This window comes from Columba livia, chromosome 9 (assembly GCF_036013475.1).
Source record: "Columba livia isolate bColLiv1 breed racing homer chromosome 9, bColLiv1.pat.W.v2, whole genome shotgun sequence".
Taxonomy (NCBI): domain Eukaryota; kingdom Metazoa; phylum Chordata; class Aves; order Columbiformes; family Columbidae; genus Columba; species Columba livia.
Genome location: NC_088610.1, coordinates 17,890,480 through 17,912,536, shown reverse-complemented (window position 1 = coordinate 17,912,536; position 22,057 = coordinate 17,890,480). Strand labels below are relative to the sequence as shown.

Sequence of the window (22,057 nt, the reverse complement as noted above, 5' to 3'; positions counted from 1 at the left end):
TTTCAAAAATACCATTTGACTTCTAGAGAGTATTTAGTAATAAGTCACTGTCCCGTAGGGCAAATCTCATATATACTGTTCCGCTTCATTTTTTTCAGTGAATATCTTCCTTTTTCTACCTACACTATGGTTACCCCTCAATGAGTTACAAATATTATTCATGTTACATATCTGAGTAAATAATTTTAAGTATTTCCACAGAGACTTTATCTGTAAAATCATCTATACGTGACCATTATAAACTCAGCTCTGACAATGATGTTAAGATTATAATAATTTCCCTGACATCGACTACCCTCCCAATCAATCATCCAGCTATCACGTCATTTACACCCACACAACATAAATTCTGGTCAACCACACTGAGCTCAATTAACAACCTACAATCAATTAAAACTAATCAGATCATAATTAGTCTCACAAAAAAAAAAAAAAAAAAAAAAGGAAAAAAGAAGTTTCCAGCAAATAATACAAGTCCATCTACAGAAAACACACGTCTAAATGTAGCATATCAAGAAATACACTCTTTGAATAAAGTCCCTGTATCCAAAAGCCTTTACAGCTGCAGTGGGAGCCAACTCCACTTTGAAATCTGCAGCAACAGAGGTGGAGAGGACTGATGCATGAAGGAGAGATTGGCTCCTGGCTGATAGCAAAAAGTGCCCATAGGCCAAAGATTTAACATGCTCCAATTATGAAATATCGGGTAGAAAGACACAGGTCACAAGCCACAAAAGTAAAGCCAAGTGTGCCTTCCCTTGCGTTCCCTAAGGGCTAAACAAATTATTGAGAAAGACCCTTGCAGAATAACGTGACACAGTGACCCCATCTTAATCTATTCTATGTCTGAAAAGAAGAGAAATCAGAATAGATCCCCCTGAAAACCTGCATTATGTGCCTGCAGCCAGCTGCCTCGTGAGAAGTGCAGCATGAACCACAAGCCTCTGACAAAAATGGCACATTACCTATTTCTGATCAGAGGCAACAGGTACATGGTTACAAGTGCTCTAACTCTTAGGTCAGAGTATGGTATGTCTTAATGACGCTTGGATACCCCAACAATTCGAGGGTTCTTTGGCACCACTAAATTGAAGAGATTCTCAGCTCCTGTTATCTGATGATACAGGCAAAAAAGAAGGAGTATATTCCTCTTTATCTGCAGGTAGACTACCGATTTATTGTTACTATATGGGCTTTGTTTTCTTTCCAGCCATAGTTCCCTGTAAGGTTTCAGTCACTTCTGGTGAGCACTTTTCACATACAGCCAGGATTTGTACAGTAATGACAAAAATCCCTCCTAACCAGGATTTAAGAGGGTAAGTCAAGCAGCAGTGTCTACCTCCTAGCAAAGTCTTGTGAACTGCCAGGGTTAGATGCTTTCACCAGCACCACCAGCATTCATTCTTGGGACCCAAGACCATGAAGCTTAAGCTTGATATCTTTGACTGTGAGCCAACAGCTCAGGACACCAGGAACTATGCTATAAAATAGCCTTCTCAAAAAGATCCATTTCCATATAAAATATCTATGGAAAATTGCAGCTAGTCACAAGCAAAATCCAAACACACTATTAGATGAATCACAAAGCATCTTAATCTGTGACCAAGTGTTAAAACTGCGAAGTTCTTTTCCTTCTTATTTAAAAAAGTTAACGAGAATAATCTTCTTTGGTCTGTTATCACTGAGTCTTTGTTACACTGGACGTGCAGAATAGCCTCCAAAGAGCCTCCTCCAGCTTGTAATTGGATACACAAAACTCCAGAAGAAATCCAAATGCCTCTTGCCATAAAGAAAATATCCACTGTCTGGAAATCATTCCTGGGGAAGCCACCTAATATTGAACATCTAAAGTAATATATCAAGTTAAGAAAATACACTGAAAACCAGTAGTGGCCTAAGGCTTCTCAACAGAAGGCTCCAAGAATTTTATGTAAAGTTGTCTGCAGTTTCAGCTTCAGTTAGGAAACGGAGGCACAACGCAGTTAATGTGAGCTGCCCAGTGTCATAATGTGGAGTTTCGGGAGGTGAAGTCCTGGCCCAAAGCCATCACTGGCAAAGCTGCCAACGACCTTGTTCAGCAGAACCTCACTCCAGCTTCCCACCAAGGGCACTGGAGCTTTCTCCATTTGCTCCCAGCACTGCAGGAGGACAGAGGCTTTCTCCTCCTGGTTTTGAGAGGCACAAATTGCCCAGAGCAGACTGTGAGATCTGAAATAGCAGAGAGTAACTTTCTACTCCAGAAGCAGCTTTATGGATTTTCATGGAACTACCAAGCACACGTTACCAGGCGCCAGAGAGGCTTTCAGCTGATGCTGCTATCAGTACACGTCTGGCCGACATGACACTATACAAGAGTTTCCCTAATGCACTTGGGTTCTATAAACTCCTGAACTCCCTGTGCTTCAGTCTCAGACTTCAGTAATCATTCTCCAGCGTTCAACACCTCATCACACAGATTGACAAGACACAATCAATCCTATGTACACACCAAGGAAAAAAATCATACTCTCTCTTAGCTGTAGTCTGAAGAGTGTTTGACCTGTAATTTCTTAGCAATGTCATAGAAAAGACGGAAGAAGGAGTGCATACTCACACAGCTTAATCTGTGAATTTCTCCTTGATTCACTCGCCTTACGGTCCTTCTCTTCCTCCGCAGTTCACTGGGCTCCCTCCTGAATTTGGCGCGAAAGCTCATTATATCCGTAGGAATTCAAGCAGCAAACAAATCTCTCTTAAAAAGCGTGCTCCCTTAACCTCCTTCCTTCAGCAGCTTCAGCATAACAACTATAAACTGCGTATACTGTTCAAGGGGGAAGTAAGTCTAAAACTTACATGCTGTATCCACAGTAACTGAACAGAAAGAAGAAGAAAACCAGCAATAACTCATTTCTTCCTGTGAATAATATTCTGCTATTCAGGCGAGAGTGTCTCATTAAACCATAAATACACCCAGCCCCCACCCCTAATGCAAATCAAAATAGGAAGTTGTAGAAAAAAATGCTTGCAGCTGAACATCTATCTTTGACTCAAACCCCATTACATCCTTTCTCCTCACCACCCTCCTCCATTCAAAAGCCAAAACGGCTGTACTCTTACTTCATGTGCACGTATGTCTGCAAGCTAAAAAAAGGGCATTCACACAACAACCACCTCCTCCGAACCCCTGGTTGCAGACTTCAACCACAGAGCACACAGCAACAGGTTCGTGCTGCTGGGGCCCAGAATCATCTCTGCTTTTGGACCAAGGTAACAGTTCCCCTTTCAAAGTGGTGTAAAACATCAATAAGAGGAAGCACTCTGCAAATTCCTAAATCTGCAGACAGATATAAAAAGGGAAAAAGAGATATATTTATATGCTAATATCCAAAATACATTTTAGCTTGTAAATACTGGGTTTAGAAGTGCTTGTCACCTGTCAACTAAGAAAAATCAGCCCTGCTCCTACCTGAGGTGAGAGTAAAGCTACCAGCCCAAGCCTGTTCCCCAGATGCCGCACACAGGGTAATCACAGCAGGTCCCCTGCCCCACATGGGTGCAATCACAGCAGCTCCCTGACAGGTTAGGAGCCCCTCACTCAGTGCCTCAGAGGCAATCAGAGCAATAATACATACAATCAAACCGGTCCTAATTAAGGTAGAAGACTTGCCCAATGCTCAGCTGTCTGAAGACTAGCAGGGCACAAAGGTCTTTTGAAACTGAACAAATGCCCTCAGTGCCCACACATGTGCATACACACACACAGATCCTTTTCTTCTCCTCTGTTCCAGCTAAGGGTTCATCCTGCTGCAGCAGCAAAGCTGCATTCCCCTATGCACATCATCTTTATGTAGCATGCATTAGTTTTTTTTATTTTTACTTAGTATCAATGTGTGTAACAAAGAAAAATTGATAGTTTTCCTGCTTTTTTCATCCTGGATATTTTGCAAATTGGACAATAAGCATCTTTTTCACAACTTATTTCAGTTAAGCAATCTGAGATCTGCAGCTTTACCCTGAGTGCCATTTTTTTCCCTTTCCACCAAATATGAACTCTTTCACACATTTTTCAGCATTGGTAACATATGATCCAAAGTAACAAACCTCTGCAACATTTCCACATGGTTGTTCCACATGCAGGATTTCCACACCAGGAAGAGTAGTCACACCAAGCCCAGCGCGTCTGACCTGAACACTACAAACCGACACGCTGGTCTGATTAGTTTGCTTTTGCCTTCCACAGTTGAAACACAGTGCAACTTCATGAGTTAAAAACATATCTCATCATTATCTTCACCATTTAGCTTTGCCTTTGAGAAGATCACCTCCTTTAAACTGAGTGTTACCAGCCTGCTCTAAGAATGCTCAAGACAGATTTCACTGTACTCCTACTTAACAGTGAAAAGCATCTGTGTCTGGCACTCAAAACCAGAAAAGACAACAAAAACCCTTTGCCAAGGTATGCAGATATTTCAAGTGGCTACCAATATAGTACTGCAACATTAAGCAAGTTGGAATCACCCTTGTTTTCTCTCAAAACACCACGTTATCTACACCGAGTCCCAAGTGCCTCTCACATAACACAGCGAAGGCAGCTGCCAAGACAAGGGGTCCTCACCAGAATTTAATGCTGGATCCATCAGCTCTGCTGGCTTAACTCTAAGCAGATATCAGTTCCTCTTAGAGGCTCCTTTGCTTATCGACTCCTTTCTGTATTGGTCACACAGAATGAGCTGAGCTCTATCTTCCCTGGCCAAGGCCCTCTCCCAGCTCCCTGCCTCCAGCAGCACCACGGAGCCCTTCCAGGGCGTCCTTTCCACCCAGATAAGGTCATCACTGCTTCCTGAAACTTTGTTGAACTCGTGTTACTCCCAAATAACACAAAAAATGAACTGGGTTCAAGTTTCCAGCTGCTCTTTATCCAATTTACTCCACTGAGTATCTTCTGTCCAAATATTATTAAACTTCATTTATTTCCATATCTCTGACAGACAGTTTTTCAGACTCAATCCAAAAGGCACCAAGCATTATATTTTCTCAACACCAAGGCATTAACAGGTTGAAGCAATGAAATAACTAATAAGCTAGAACATTCACACAGAGATATAAACAGAACTAATAGTAAAAAACCTGCAAATAAAGATTCCACTTTCTTAGATGTTTTGAATACAAATTGGCATCACCAGTCAAATGTCTAATCATGCTTTGTCCTGTAGCAGAAGTATGAAGCAAACTTCATTAGCATCAGTGTGACTGCAAAAGATTTCCTAATTTTTCCTCAGACTTCTTAATCTCTTTAATCAAAGATACCAGGTACTTTAAGATGATAATAAAATTGGTTAGGAATAAAGCTTCTGCACTGATTTTGAATCAGAACTAGCACGTATAAGGTGAGAAGTATTATCCATACCCCAGGTTATCCCAAGAAAACAGGTATGTGGTGACAGGTATGTGAACTGCTGTATCACATTCATCTAGTGAAAATAATGATGTTGAAGCACTTCAAGAAATGACAAAATGTGTACGGTGGTGAATTCAGTGCTTGCCCCCTGCTCTGCTATCTTTGCTGAATATTTCCATCTGTTCCTAACATTTAGAATATCTAACATCTAGGAAGGAAAAATATTAACATTTGATATCTCTACTGTTAAGGAATAGCTAACGCATTCCCTTTGCTTCAGAGCCACTAGCATTTGGTTGTCTGACAGGGGACATGAGTTTTTTTTAATAACTTTTTAATTCTGTTTTCCTGCATTTCTTCTACAGCTTCTGTCCAACTTAATTTATTTTCCTCTTAAATCTAGTCACTGTCATGCTTCATTGCCTTCAGTTTGAAATTATGATATACAGCAATATGTAAAAATGTACTGCTGGACAAAACTAATCCACTGCTACAGTATGTTGTGCAATCATTGGAAAATGAATGTCACTAGTGCTTTGCTAGCAGTACTATAAAGATACATCCTTTAGGGACTGAATTTTTGTATCTCCAGCTACCATAAAAGCCACTCCAAAACAGGCTAAATATTTGAGTTGCTGCGTAGCAAATACTAAATTCACTATACTGTCCTTCTAAAATAATATAATCTACCACCTCCCATCCAGAAGGATTAAAAAATGAAACTTCAGTTAGCCACATTGGCTTTTTTTAAAAAGTATTTATTTATTTGTTCTATTCAAAGGGCAAGGGAGGGAAATCACATGCAAAAATCTAATTCATAGCAAGTTTCAGGGAATGAATGCTTCCCTTCAGCTCAAGACTTCTGTCTGGGAGCAATGTTGACACGTAAGAACAAAGTGCAAGCCAAAAACATAGCCTTGACTTATGAGCATGTATATATAAATAATTGCACATCTATAGTCATTATGCACTTAATCCTGGCTCAGGCCTTTTGTTTAACAGATTGAGATTTGAGAAAGATAGTTCAATTAAGTAAGAAAACTACTCTTGCTGGAACAAGCTGCATCAACCTTGTACTGTGCCTATTCTGAAATGAAATTCTGAAATGAAAAACAAACCTCTCATAACAAAACTTGCTTAATTTTTAAACTAAGACCACCATGATAGCAGTGACACCACCATTCAGGAAGCCTCTGCAGTGCAGACCAGCACTGAGAAATTTGGCTGACAAACTTAATGTTTCACCACTTGGCAGAGTGCAGATGAGACACCTGCCTACCTCCCTTGAATGGCTTGTGGCATTTCCAGTATGTCAGAGTTCCTGGTAGAAACACAGTGATGAAGATGTTGAAGAAAAACCAGAAGGGTGGTAGCCATGCCATACACCCTGCCCTTGAAGCAGAAACAGAAACACTTCTGCACTTTGCAACCATGGCTTCAGCACATGGCCAGCTGGCAGCTCAGGTACTGGTGAGAAGAAGAAAAAATACAGCACCCTGGAGAGAGTCACCAAGGGCTAAGTTTTAATATTTTCATGTTTCTATTTATTCTAAAAAATTACTTTACATAGCCTTCCAGCCTTCTGTATCCCATATTATGGACACAGGATGCAGAAGTCAAAAAATCTGGAGAACTCGCTGGCATACTCAAGAGTTAATATCCCACACCATGCAGGCAGTGCCAGTAGCTAAGCTACATTAATACATATTAATGCTGCTTTTTATAGATCATTAAGGGAGTGGAGCATCTCCCATATGAGGAAAGGCTGAGGGAGCTGGGTCTCTTTAGTTTGTAGAAGAGGAGACTGAGGGGTGACCTCATTAATGTTTACAAATATACAAAGGGTGAGTGTCACGAGGATGGAGCCAGGCTCTTCTTGATGACAACCAGCGGTAGGACAAGGGGTAATGGGTACAAACTGGAACACAAGAGGTTCCACTTAAATTTGAGAAGAAACTTCTTCTCAGTGAGGGTGACAGACACTGGACCAGGCTGCCCAGGGAGGCTGTGGAGTCTCCTACTCTGGAGACATTCAAAACCCGCCTGGACACCTTCATGTGTAACCTCATCTGGGTTTTCCTGCTCTGGCAAGGGGATTGGACTAGATGATCTTTCAAGGTCCCTTCCAATCCCTAACATTCTGTGATATTCCTCACCTGGCCTTCAATGCCAGTTCCCCAGCAAGCCCACCATCCCTGTCCGTCACAACCCAAACCATGAGGCACAGCAACACTGCAACAAGTCAGTTATGTGCTTGGACAAAGCAAACTGTATAAGATACAATTGCCACCCTTTCTATGGCTAGAGTGCTTGCCAGAAAACTGGTCATTGTGAGTGGCAAAACACTGCATATATTTTCAGATATGATTGACTAAAATCTACTAAAGGGACTGAGACACTAGAACTGAGGTGTCAATGACTGTACAACACATGTTGGTCCTATCTGCATCTTCCAGGCATCAGGAACAGCATATTCTGCAGTGCTTTGTGAGTGCATGTAAAAACTGCACTTCCCGAGAACTTCATGAGGGAGATCACTACACTGGGACCAGAAACAGAGCACAGCCACCACACAATGCAGGGAGCCTCAGTTACCTCCATCCTAGTACCTTTGTCATCAGTGACTGGTGTGGGGAGATGGAGAAGGGATGGTGTTTTGGAATTAAATGTTCAGTATTGGTCTATGCTTCAATACATTTTTGTTTTGTTTGGGGTTTTTTGTTTGTTTTTATTAAAGAGGGTAAAAATAGGAAATCAAAATAGACAAAAGGCAAAACAATTTAGGTAGGAAAAACTACATATGAAGCAAACTTCTGCAAAGTCACTCTGGTATTGAATCAACTGGAAGCAAATTATGTTTTTATTTTGAGAAATGTGACTCCACATACCGTCTAACAACTCAAGCTGAAACATCAAGGTTTGCATACAAACCATGTGTGAAGTCATTAGAATAGCTGATGCTTGCATTTCGCCTACAAATCCACACAACTAGTTCTCACCAGGCAAAGGGCTGGGAATCCATCACTGTAAAGATGACATCAGCACACAAGGTGAGCTCTCCAAGGCAAAGCAATGTCCCTGCATAAATACGCCTGAAAATAAGCCCCTTATATTTGCCAGAGCTCTGCTAACAGACCTTTCTGGACAACAGTACCCGATGTCGGTGACTCCACCTGTGTCAACCCGTTTCTTTTCTTCCCAGCCTGATGGCGTGCTGATCCCAGCTATTCCTTCCTCTGTGCCTTCACCTGAACTTCATGCCCCAGATATTGGTGCACTCAGGCAGAACAAATCCGCAAGCAACCTCTGTACTTGCCCTAAAACACACCCTCTTAGTTGAGCTGGTGGTGCCAGGAGCCCTCCACGGGCTGCATTTGCCAGACTTCTTGTGCATTGCCAGAGCTGTTAAGATTCATCTGTGGGGATGGCAGTTTGGGGAGGGCAGTTTGGCATCTCCCAGACTGATCTCATGCACAGCACCCCCAGGGCCCTTACAGAACATTTATTTCATCACCTCAAAATGGCCTTGTAAGCACCTACAAGAGTTTGCTGATAAAGTCGACACTCCAAAAGCCACTTACTAGCCCTTTGCTGATTTTACAGCTCTTACAAAATGTCTTGCTGGTCTCCCATCTGGGAAGCAGGCTGATCTGAGCTGGCAGCAGTCCCTCCCTCTCTCACTGCCTGGGAACACTGCTCCACCTGCACAGACCTTCTCACAGTCATGTTTCTACCAGCTAACCCCACAGGAACATAGATGTAACAGCAGTATCATTTCAGCAGCTTTCCAAGCTGGAAACTCACCTGCACCTGGCAACAATAAAATACATTCCCTTGCCAAAAGACAGGGAAGAGCCTGTTGATGCAACCCCAATGGCCTCGAGCTGCGTTCAAACAGTATCAGTTGCAGAAAACCAGTATTGTGGATCTCACGCATGCAGCTGTTCCTTGTCTACCCTACCCACCACCTGGAGAACATGGCCACGAGGTAGCAAGAAGAGAGGGGGCGCTGGTACCGTGCGTGGTGCTGCCCACTGGTTCTCTTGGCAAGCGCGAGGGTCCCTGTGGCACCGCGGAGCTGGAGACTCGGTACAGCACAAATGAGCACAGCCGGCACGGGTTCCTGGTCAGGTATCTTTGCACAGATCAGATAGAAAAAGGGCTGTACTTATTCTCTTTAGCAAACAAAATGCTGCTTCTTGCAACAGCAATCCGGTTAGGAGAATAAACTTTCCATTAGCAATGTTGTCCTGCTGATTCATACAAAAGCGAAATATGCAATTACTTTAATTTCTTCTTTAGTTTGATCTATTGGGAAATTTCAAACAAACATTACCCTTCTGTTTTCATCTACTTGGACTGGAATTAGCCCCTGATAACAAAACACATACTGATGAAAGACCATAAAAGGCAATTAAATAATTTAATCGTCTAAATTTACTATCTCCAGACATGTCAATGCTGCTGTGATTTTGGCTTCCGCTGCACGCTTTTCTGATTGTAATTCTAATACTGGCTATTCATGCCTACGCTACATTGCTGAAATGATTTTCCTTTTTCTTACCAAGAAAAGCTCAGACCAGACAACATCTGGTTTATAAAGAGAAGCCACATTTTCACCTAAATTTCCAGCTGGAATAACTGAAGGAAAAGGAGGTCAGGCAACTCACTTATTTACTCAAGGTCACAATCAACATCTACAATGCCATAATATTGATATAAAGTACCCTAGAATTCTCTTCATTATTTTTTCTAAGGACTAAAATACACTCCCCTCCATATGTGTGCAAGCTGATTGTATGACAATTATTGTGTTTGACATCACATACTTGTAACATATATTCAATGTTACAAATTCCTGTAACCCTCTTCTAGCACCTGTGGGTATCTTAAGCAATTAAGAAAGCAAGTGCATATAATAATTCATCGTTTGGATCCTACAATTGAAAGCTAAATAATAGCATTTTGGAAGAGAGAAAAGGCACACAAATTTCAAAAGCTGATATGCAAGATTATTTTCTTATTTTAGCAAAAAAAAAAAAAGACTGAAAGATAAAACTCTGAAAGTCAGATTTACATTCGTTAAGTTTGGTATGTGGAAAACAGAAAAAGACAACTTGCATGCTTTTAACATTCCCCTTCTCTTACTGACCTCTCAGAACACAGGAAAACAATGTAGTCTAATAGACAGTGCCAACACCTGATATGCTATTTCTTACTCTGACATACCTTCCTGTACACCAGGACAACTGTTTCACTTTTCTGGGTTTTGTTTTTAATTTCTTAATTAAAAACTGCTAATCCTAATTGAGACTTATAACAAACATGCAGCCTTCAGATTATCAAAATAAGGCAAAAAACCTCTAGACAAACACCAAAGTGGCAGTGGTTAGGATCCTACAGTGAGCCCTACAGTTTGTAAAAGCCTGTGTAAAGTTATTAAAACTAAATATAACACCAACCTTGGCAAAAAAAAAAAGAAATGTAATCCAGCAATTTCTCCTCCCTCAGTTACCCCAACCTCCCAGCAAGGACAACCCAGCCGACTGCTGCTGGTCCTGATGTGCAGACCGGGCACCACACACCAGATCACTCGCAATGTGGGCCCGCGCACAGGGACCTTAACCCGCAACAATGCAAAATAATTCCTGGGATTAGAGTCGATCGAGCTGACATACCCGCACGTGTAAGAAGCAAGACAATGCCAAGTACAATACTATTTCAGCAGCAAAGTACTGGATGTTCAGCTGGATATCACACCGAATTCCTGTTTATGTAAGCATGGTCATACTGGGTAGGATGGAAGTTCATTTAACTGAGATTTCTTCACCTGTGAAAATCTACAGATCTTAGGTAAAAGTAGAGAAAATAGTATAATAGTATTTCTCCTGAATACTCTTCCAATTCCTCCTCATGCAGGTTCCTAGCATCTGCGTATTTACTAATTCTCAAAAGACTTTTCTCTCATGAACTTTTCTAGTCATTCTTCCAATCTACACAAACACTATAGATGCTAAAACCTGATTTCTGTGCCACAAAATATTTAATATTCATTCTGTGATATTTTTTTTCCTCAAAATTTGCCCCTATTTGTTTCATTTGGTGATTCCCTAATTCTCTTGTGGAGAGAAGGCACTGCAAGCAAAGTTTACCTGTCTCTGACGCTAGTCAATTTTTGACACCCACTGTACCTCCTCAGAGTTATTTTTCAGGCCAGACCAAGACTAACTTTGCTGATTCTCCTCACCCTTCTCTCCCATTTTCCAGTTCCAGTAACTCTGTTTTGAATTGTACGAGGTATTAAAGCCCTCCCAAGAAGCTGCTATGGAACTGCTATCCAAGGACAAATAAAAATGCAGTATTTATTTATGATTTCTCAGTAAGCAGTAAAGCAAGACCAAAACTATGTCATTCTTAACACAGTAAAGCTGGTCTAAGTTTCCAGGTCCCAGCCTCTGCAAGACAGAGAGCTGAATCACAGTAATTCCTCCTGCCTTATCATCAAACCTAAACTGGTCATTGACAAACTTTGTGCCAAGAGGTTTTTTTTTTTTTTAATTTGGAAATTCTGTTTGTTTAGTTTTTTTAATTTGGAAATTCTGGAAAGTCCATAAAATTCCCTCTTACTGTAGCTAGAACATCCTGACTCTTACTTCTACTAAGCACCACTTGAGCTAGATACAAAAGAATTGGTCAGGAAAGCAGAAGCTAAGAGGTTAACTTCTGATTTCTCACAAATACACACTACAGCCAGGCATAAACAAGTGCCAGAAAAGGATGTGGATGGGAAATAAAGCAGTTTGCTGCAGTTCCTCCTCACTCACCTCCTTGTTCTGCCTGAAACACTGCAGACATGGTCTGACTCAAAGAGCAAATCCTTTTGGGAAAATATTTCCAAGAAATACAGTTGTCTTTTGCATGCATTTTACAAAAATCAATGTTTAGCCACCAGTTCAGATTCTTTTTGCAGGCTCATGTAACTTAAAACTGCCTTTGATTTCATTTTAAAAAGGGAAATTGGCAAGCACGTAGTATGTGCAAAAGCTTCTGGCAGCTCCAAAATACTGTGTAAAAAAACTTCTCAGTGGGAGCTGGTACAAATTTTATGTCAGCTAATCTCTCAAACATTTAATTTGGGCACGTCCTTTCTAGTGCATTCTTCAAGAACTTGCTTTTTTACATTGTGAAAACAATTTAGAGCTACATTTTATTAACTGATATTTACCGTTCCAATTAGATTTGGAGAAGTAAGGTAAAAATATATTGGTACAATTCCAGGCTCGGATTCACTTTTATCTTTTATCTAAAAATCAGAATTAAGCATATGTTAGTAAACATTTCTACTATTTCCAAATAGTTCTTCAAGTTCAAACTGCATTCATAAGTTTTTTTTGTTTTTTTTTTTCTGTATTTCCATACATTCTGCTAAAATATTTTGTATTTACACAAGTGTTTGAGGAATGAGCACGCTATCTGTCTGAGCTGCTTGGTCAGAGGGTTTCTGAACAAAAGCAGGTGACGATGCACAAACACACTGATCACAAGTCCTTCCCCAGTGGTTGTCTTTGCTACATCATCAGTAGAAACAAAATCAGATGCTAGAAGGGGCAAATAGTCATCACAAAGAATCAGATGAATCACAAACAACAAAAAATATATATCTTAAATACTAGAAACATATTCATTAAAAGTCTGCATAGAAACAGTAAATGTTTCCTATTGGGTGTACCAGATTCAAGGTTAGGATTACTGTCCCTCTATCTTCCACACATCTGCTGCTCACATTCATCTGGAGGTTGTGCTATGGAGCACATGTCTAACACCTGGGAGCAGATAGCCAACAAGGGACTTGGCTTCTTTCGTAACAGGCCAGTTACAAGATAAAAGGGGACCCAGCTGCAAGGCCATGAAGCCAAAGAAGCTGGACATTCCTGGCAACAAACAAGCTTTTAGATAACTGGTTAGATCACTGCACCTCCTCAAGGGCTGTGCCCTTGCTTAAAGCCAAAGAGCTAACGGTGGTCAATAGCCGGAGGAACGCAAGCGTTGCAAAAGCCAAAACAGAGTCACGACCTGAATAAGCAAAGGGAGACACAAGCACCAGCTGACAGGTGGATGCTCCATGCCTGGCTGTTTGTTCTGGGAGCTCTAGGGAGATGAGAAAAGGCTCCCCAAGCACTTGCAAGAATGGGTTAAAGACAGGAAAAGAGCTAAGGCAATGAAAAGAACAAAGCGCAGATCAGCTATGTGAACACCTTTTGTTCTTTACCTTAAAGCCACAAGTATCTAACAGTGACAAAAACCAGGCCAAATTCCAAGCTCCATTTCTCCCAAGAACTTGTCCTCCTCTGTAATCCCACTAATATCAGATCTCCTATAGAGACAGCTGCAATGCATTCTTGTACAGAATTTACTAATGGAAGAAACATCTCAAAAAAGACAGTGGAGCATCTAGTTCCAGGAATCTACATTTCAGTAATTAATCTCTTTACTGTTAAGGCTCACCCAGTAAAAGAGCCAATTTTAGTACATAAGTCACAACCTGTGAAAAACACCAAGGTAACACTGAACCCGTATTGAAACACCAAAGAGAGTTATTGGTGATTGATGACACGATGTTCAACTCCCAAAGTCCTAGTTACATAGTTAACTACTGATTGATCTCTCAAGGCCACACACATTTTCCACCCTAACTTCAGAATTTTTTTTTTTGAGCTAAACATGCAAGCAGCACAGAATTACACTTTTTGATCTGTTTCACTGCATTGAGTCAAAACTTTGTTCTGCTAGATTTGCACACGTATAACTAAGAACTGAATCTGGCCGTCTCATCTTCAAGCAAGTATCAAAACTAATGAAAAGAAAATGAGCACAGCAGTTGACAGATGAGAAGTGAGGAAAAACAAACACCAAAGGCATGAAGTGTTCTATTCAATTGGTTCCATACACTGTATTCAGAGTGATCCCTGAGGCAGAAAGAAGTCTGACAAACATTACAATGGCTATTTTTCATTGAAAACCACACACAGAGAAACTATTATGTGTTAAGCTAACCACAAATTGGCAATAATTATTAACAGACTGCAATTGTAGAAGATATTGCACACAAATTCTTTCTGTTTAGACAGAACATAACATTTTGTTCTGAAGAGGCACTAAATTAACAGGATTAAAAACGTGATTTTTTTTTTTTTATATATATAATATGTATTTATTTACAGAGTTCCCCAAGTTTAAAATAAGAGTCCTAGCAGAAGTGAAATAATTGAGCTCCAGAACAACAAAGGAATCAGTTTTGTTCTGACTGGAAATATGTGTACATACACACAGCCACCACACCTCAGGGTAGAAGATCATGGACCACATGATCCAGCTTCAGCTGGGCTAGACTAGGAACAACACCCCAGGATGATGTCAGACCCTTGTCACCCAAAATATCCTGCAGTATTCATGTGACATGCTTCTTGGTGCTGAATCCTCACCCTTTCCCCACTGTGCTACTCCTCACTCCAATCATTAATTTAAGCTGAAAGCCTTAATTATTTAAGGAAGTGATTCAAAAGCTACAAGACCAGGAACTGTTCCTGTATTTCCTAGACACTCCATCCTCCTCCATCTTCCTTAGCTCCAAATGCTCTGAGGACACTGTGTTTGTTGCTGTATTCCTGAAACAGGAGTACTGCAGTGAACCAGAGCCCAGCTACTTGAGTACTTTGGCAGATAATTCATTTCTTGTTTCACTCACAAAAGCAGAGCTGCCAGTTAGTACTAGCTGACAGGCTCAAAAATGCCAAAATGCTGCTTAGCCTTGGAAATGAAATGCTGCATTTTGCCTTTTGGTTAATGGAACATCAAAACCATTTGCCTGCATTTGTCCAGTCCCTCTTAAGCTACAGGAGGTATCGCAACCTGGAACTAGGCTGTATTCACCCACACAGCAGCAGTAGTCATCTAATAGTCACAAAGTGGTGATGGCTGTTGTCAAAACCTTGTGTGATTCAGGAAATGTAATCTAGAAGTCAGAAAATCCCTTGAGAGTTTTTACAGGTGGCAAACCCCCTGGGATGCACAGAAAAAGAGATGATCACCAATGACAGCCACACAAGGTTTTACCACACACATTAATCACACTTCAGTTTACACTATAGATGTATAGATGTACAGCATCTATTCCTCGATTTATCTTTCCATGGCAGCTAATGGTGGAATGGCTTAGCAGCTGCTATTACGTGACGTGACTCCTGTTGCACTGTGCCCTCCATTGCCGGCCAGAGACTGCTGGAGAGGCCATGGAGCAACAAAGGCTTTCCACATGCATTAAAACCAAATTATTCTGATAGATGGATGAGTACGAAGCATGGAGATAAAGGCCCAGAGGTACAACTCGTCATCTCTCATGACCAATTCAACTTTGCATAAGGCTTTTGTCTGAAATGTGCTGAACTGTAATTCTGGTTTATCTAAACTGGGTTTAGACCAAGTGTATTAAGATTACAGTTGTAAAGAAGCAGCTTCATGGAAGTGAGAAATATCAGGAGCAATTCTGCCACACTCCATTCAGATTTCCAGTCCACTCAGGAGAGGTCTGGAGTACATTTATTCTGAAGTCAAAGCACAAGATGGCTTTCCACTTTAGGAAGGAAAGGGTGGATGAAGGGCAAGGGAGGAGGAATTAACAACAGTAGAGAGAGGTATGGTCTCTGTGAAGTAAGACCAAAGCTTTTGATAAGAACAAAGAGGGATGAAAAAGCAGTATCAGAATATCTCTATGTGTCAACGTAGAGCAGTGTTGGCTTGCCCTCAAAAATCAAATCTTACAGCAGTGTGCCCAATTAATTTAAAATGAGACTAAATGGCATTTTCCACTCGGCTTCTCTCTTTCTCACCACTGAACTCTTCTCTTACACAGTGCCTTTGCCTCGACAGCTCTCCCTCCCAGCTTTGCCTCTCCCAGCAGCTTTCACTTTGGCAGTACTTTGGCTGGCCAGTGTTCTCCAGGGGCCTCAGTTTCTTTATGGCTCCCTTCCTCACTCAGCATACCTCTTACAGGGCATAGTTGTTTCCCAGCTAAATCAATATCCCTCTGTTTGTAGCCAAGGGCCTGAAATAGACTCTGGATTCAGCTACATGCATTTAAATCCTCATCAGCTCTACTCAGAGGATTCTATACCTACTACAGCATGAAAAATAAAGCCCAGCCTGGCTCTCAGTCCTGCAGCCAGGAGTGAGTTAATGTCAGTGAGAGGCAAGGTCTGAGGACTGGCACTAGTATCGTCTCCTGAAAGCACCAGTTTAATTTACTATTCCTTTGTACGGTTTTGGACTCCATTGCAGCTCACCATACTCAGCAGAAGAGAGCCAGTCTACCAAAGCCTGTGCCAAGGCTAGTGCATAGACGTTAAGATGACAAGCGCTGCTGCCCCCAGGCTGCTGCTCCCCTCCCAGCCCCAGGCTCTCTGCTCCAGCTGCTGTGCACAGCACAGGTCAGGGCTCCAGCTGCAGGCACACCTGTTAATGCAAACACCCCAGACATGCTCGGTGTGAGTGTGAAGCATCGCAGGTGGATTCCTGCAGCCTTCAGGCTCACTCAAACTGCCTGCACTGCCCCAACCCCTTCTCCTGTGCACTATGGACAGCAACACCACTAATGGAGATGTGCTGTTGTATTGGAACTTGGGCAGTGTGGCATATCCTTCCTGCCCAGCCAAGACACAGCAGCAGGCAGATCGCTGGTCCCTTCCACTTTCTGTGGATATGAACTGTCAGCCTAACCTGTCCACGCAGCCTGGTCAGTGCAGTGCCAGGATCAGTCACATATCCCATTGCACAGCCTCACCGTGGGAGGAAAACACCAAATGATTTGAACTGAGTTATGAGTCTGGAACTATTTGATGTTCATAATACTACAAGATGCACATAAAAAGCAAAGAACATCTCTGAAAATAGACCTAGAGACTGCTGGTCACCAATATACATATATATACACATAAATATATGTATATATTTATATATAAAATGCTTATATATTTCTGCCCAATTATACATTGTCCACTAACAGCATGAAACAAAATACCTCTAATAAACTTTGCATGAAATACATTGCAAAGCTTTTTCTTGAAGCCTCTAGAACTCCAAAGATATTTTTTTAGTTATTCTAGATGGTTCATCTTGTGCCTAGTGCTTGGCATGTAGATTTATGTTCATCTCTTCATTATTACTCAGGGTTTATATTTTCTTTTTAACTTATTCCAGCATTTAATATTGTGATAAACACAGGAAAGCAGACAAACACATTCAAGATCTGCACCCATGGCTGATTTGGCATATGAGGGCACCATAGCATATGGTGCTATATGGTGCTATATGGTGCTATATGGTGCTCTGGCCTAATATTTAGGATATGAGGTGACAAACCAAAAATATACCGTTTGGATAAACGCCTTCCTTTGGTTTAAAACTTCAACCTTTCTGTCAATCCTGCTGCTTCGCCCTGTGCCTCTGCACCTCCGAGCAAAATGGTAAATGAGACCTAACGAGATTCCGAGCGCACTAATTTCTGAGAGTGCACTAGAAACGCAATCGAGCCTTCGAGTCGTTCATTTGCATGAACCGGTTGCGGCGTCCCGGCTGCCGTTAGCTCCTGGCATGGCAGGAATGACCTGTCTGTGTCTTTCTGATGTGTTACGAGCCGGAGTATTTAATGTGGATTTTGTTATAATAAAATAAACGTCTAAAATAAAAGCTTTAGGTTCCTACAACCATAGCTCGCTCGATTCCAAAATCCCACACCAGCCAGATCATTGGAATTTTTTTCTCAACTCTCCAGCCTTCCTCTGTAGGAAAATCTAAAGAGCAAAACAACCAAGTGAAACATGGAAAACTGGCACTTGCTACAGCCCATCAGAGCTAGAGCCAAGCAGAACTGCAGACAGAGCATCGCAGACAAAACTGTGACAAATCAAGCATGTGTGTGCATATATTTGTTTATAAATGTCCTTATTATGCAAAGCAGTGTGGCTGTAGATGGCCAAAGCTTGAAAAACCTGAAGTGGTTTGCTTTTTTTGCCTTTTTTCTCCTTTCGTTCTTTCTTTCTTGTATTTCTTTCTCTCTTTGCCTTCTTGGCTTTAATCAGGGTACTTAGCCTTTCTGTAGGTCAATTTTCTTATCTCCCAAGAAGCATTTTGAAGATACATCTTAACTTGTGTTTTTTGTCATAAGCATAAAACCACAAAGCCTTCATCAAGCACTCCCAGGGACTGCTACTTAGAGAGACTTTTCTGTGCCCCTTTAATTTATACTCTACTCCTTCAGGTACATATTGCTTACAAATAAATATCTTGCTTCGCTTTTTTTTTAATCCTCTTTTATTTTTTAAATCCTTCATTAATTTATTGTTTTGAGTCCACACTCTCCCTAAGATGTCATAGGCATTTGGTTAATAGACTCATATAGATTCATAATAATTTCATTCAATGTATTGTCATACTACACACGTTGCCACAACACTAATAAGAAGTGAAAGCAATAGAAAACGTTGTTGCTCAGAGTACTAAAGTCAGATAGAGAAGATTTGCTCAGTGGAAAAAGGCTTTTTTCTTTTTTAATGCCATATCTTTTTCAACCATATACATACTTTACATATTACTGGAACACTGAAGTACGAAAACAGATCCACATCTTGGGCTCATTCTCCTCGGTATTTAAGAAGCTGCACCCAGAGCCATAGCTGCTTCATAAACTGGTAAAAACCCAAACCAAATGTCTTTCAGCACAGAAGAGCAAACCCTGCTCTGAAAGGGATAGAAGGACACGGTCCCTCTTATGCTGCTCTGTTGCTGGGGGTGCTCGGCCCCACGGATCCCTGGGAACAACCAGCAGGAAAAGGAAGGGGCTGGTGATCCCCAGCCTTTACCTGCAGCCCTCCTGGGCATTTGGCACAGAGGGCAAAGAAGTCATAAAGGTAAAAAGAACAGTTGCAAAAATGGCTCTGAAGTAGAACTGCATTTTGTGCATCACTTACTACTTTCCCTCTTTACACTCTAACATTATTCATATATTCAAACATAGGCCTGTTTCTGTTTCTGCTGAGGCTAAGCACCAAAGTGGAAGTTGATTAAGGTCAAACAAAGCTACATCTGTTTATTGTTTGTTAAAAACGTATCACGCATTGAAGCTTCTGACTTGAGCTACAAGCTGAATATTTTGAATATTTCTTTTGAACTTTACAGCCCTGGATAGTCTTGCTTTTCAAAGACGATCCCTCCTCCAAGACACTGGAGGAAAAGAACACCCTTCTCTTTCAGACCTGAGCCTCATGCCAACCTCCAAGAGCCGCTGCAAGTCCTCTCCATCCCAGTGCACACAGACACATTCCCACCTATGGAAACAGTAAGTCATGAGTCGGAGACCTTGCAATTCTTAGAGTTGCCATTTATTGACAGTACTTCGTTTGCATGTGGCACAAATTTTCAGAAGGTAAATGCATACAAATGAGGAAATGAATGCACTGAATTATTTTAACTAGAAAATTAAAATTAACACAGATGATGCAACAAAACTTGAGGAACACAATTCTGGGTTAAACGTTAGTATTAGATGAGGAAAAAAAAATCTGAAAACCATGTTTTTATTGTTTCTACTTTTAGAAGACTAAAATTCTGTTCACAAACTAAGTGACCTGAGAGGCAGCTCGGGCAGCGCCCCAGCCCCATCTGCACATCGGAGCAGAGCAGCCACCCCGCATCTGTGCTACAAGGGAGGTTCTTTTACTTCTGTAACTGGAAAGAGTAGAGAAAAATCTCTGCAACCTGTCTCTTTTCCAAGATGAAAAACTGAATAAAGAGAATAGCACTGTCACCTTGCTCTGTTGCTGTGTTCAAGCTAACACGTCAGTTCAAGTTACGGTATTTTACTCAAAATGCAAAATATTTTACTATGCTTTTGTGTAGTTGGTTACCAAGAGCCAGGGAAGGTCGGGAGGGGGAAGGCAGAAAGGAAGATTATATCCTCAAATATTGTGCTTTGCTTTTATCTTCCACGGAAATCTCAGCTGCCAGGGTTCATAATAAATCACATGAAAAAACAAAGAATGACCTACTAGATAAAACTCAACTTTCTTTTCAAGTTACAAGTTCCAAACGCAAAGCATCATCCTAAACGTTAGTGCCCCCACTCCACACACCAAACAGTTCCACATAACCTCATGTACTAAATTTTCTTCCCTTAGGCATCTCCTTTTCCTTGCAGAAACAACATGTACAGTAATTTGTATTAACTCTACATAGGTTTTTAACATCTCAAACCTCACCGTCTCATTGACTTATTTTGAAAACCAGCTTTTACAGACACACTCTTAAGGTACAGAAAAGAAGATGATCTATTAAATGTAGAGTTACTGAACACATTTGAATTGTACATCTAGTTAATGGTTGTTTGGATACTTATTTTGTGTGTCTCTGGCAACTCCCAGGACCGTGTCCAAGAGAAGATGACACACAACAGTAATTGACAAAGAATTTCCAGTTTTGTGTTCCTAACATCTCTTCCTTCTCTGTGGACCCAGCCAAGATCCAAAACTGACTACCAATCTGCCTTGCCCAGGGATAAAATCAGATTTCTAATTAAACTGAAGAGGAAAAAATAATTTCTGTGAATAAATACATCACTTTCTGCAAGGCCTGAATGCTAGAAGTATCTGCTGTAAAGTCTAAAGGTTTAATTCAGTGGTTAGGAGGTAGGTGTTAAGCAATAGCTGAGGCTGTACTTGGGCCTTCCCCTTTCCTTCCTCATGAAGTGCACCCACTGCATCTACCACCTGGAGTGCCACTGGCAAAGGCACCATTCCTAGAAGAATATCTTACAAGGATATTCCCCTTCAGGGATTAAGAAAGGAAAATGGGGCATATCTACAGAGCTGTATACTTACTGGAAGTATTTTAGGTAGACTGCTGTTCTCTCTGCCTCAGGATTACTTTCTATATAAAGGCAACAATGAGATTTGCTTCACATGGGAATGGCAAACTTGCAAGAACATGCAGCAGAGCCTGGGCACTAAAAAAGCCATTCGAAAATGAGGCGCAGTTTATCTCCTGAAATCAATACCAAACACTAACACTCTCAGTAGGAAGCATATAGTCAATGGCACACAGGCTACAAGTAGAAGGACCACTTCATCTGAATGCATGGAAAGATAGAATGCCAGATCTTAGCTGACAAGAGCTAACAGCCTCTGGTGATTGCGCCCAGGCATGTCAGTGTATTTCAGATACTCTGCATTTGGGGATTTCTTCACCCCGCTTCTTTGGGCATCTCAATCAGTCACCACCGTCAGACATGAAAACTCAGTAATCTCCTTGGATCAGTTTAGCTCCTGGTATCTGCACCATGTGCATAATGACACTGTGAACTAAACACTCTTTTGCTTGTCTACATAGTTGTCTCCACTGTATTATCCAGACATAAACTCCAATGATCTACAACAGACACAGGGGAAAAAAACCATAATCTGTTAGGACCATAACACTCTTTATTAAGGTTCAGTAGCCTCCAGCCCTCTTTATCATGCTGCTCTTTCAAGTAACATGAATTCTGGTGGAAACAGGACCATCCATTTCTGCCACAGAGGTCCTCTGAAGCAGCGCTTTCTTCTCAGTGTCAGGTCTCCACACCATTACTAAGCC

At 41.2% G+C, this 22,057-nt stretch overlaps 1 protein-coding gene across 22 annotated transcripts in view; it reads right to left on the bottom strand.

Annotated features, from left to right (window-relative positions):
• Positions 1-22,057, bottom strand: part of DOCK10 (dedicator of cytokinesis 10) — a 153,080-nt gene that overhangs the window by 102,431 nt on the left and 28,592 nt on the right. For 2 of the 22 annotated variants that reach the window (XM_065074058.1, XM_065074059.1), the window contains exon 1: positions 2,594-7,018. The exons of 19 other annotated variants lie outside the window; for them this stretch is intronic. In XM_065074058.1, coding sequence (XP_064930130.1) covers positions 2,594-2,695 — 102 coding nt within the window. In that variant the 5' untranslated portion in view covers positions 2,696-7,018. Of the gene's footprint in view, positions 1-2,593; positions 7,019-22,057 lie in introns of those variants that run through there. One more of the 22 variants, XM_065074064.1, reaches the window with a different exon arrangement.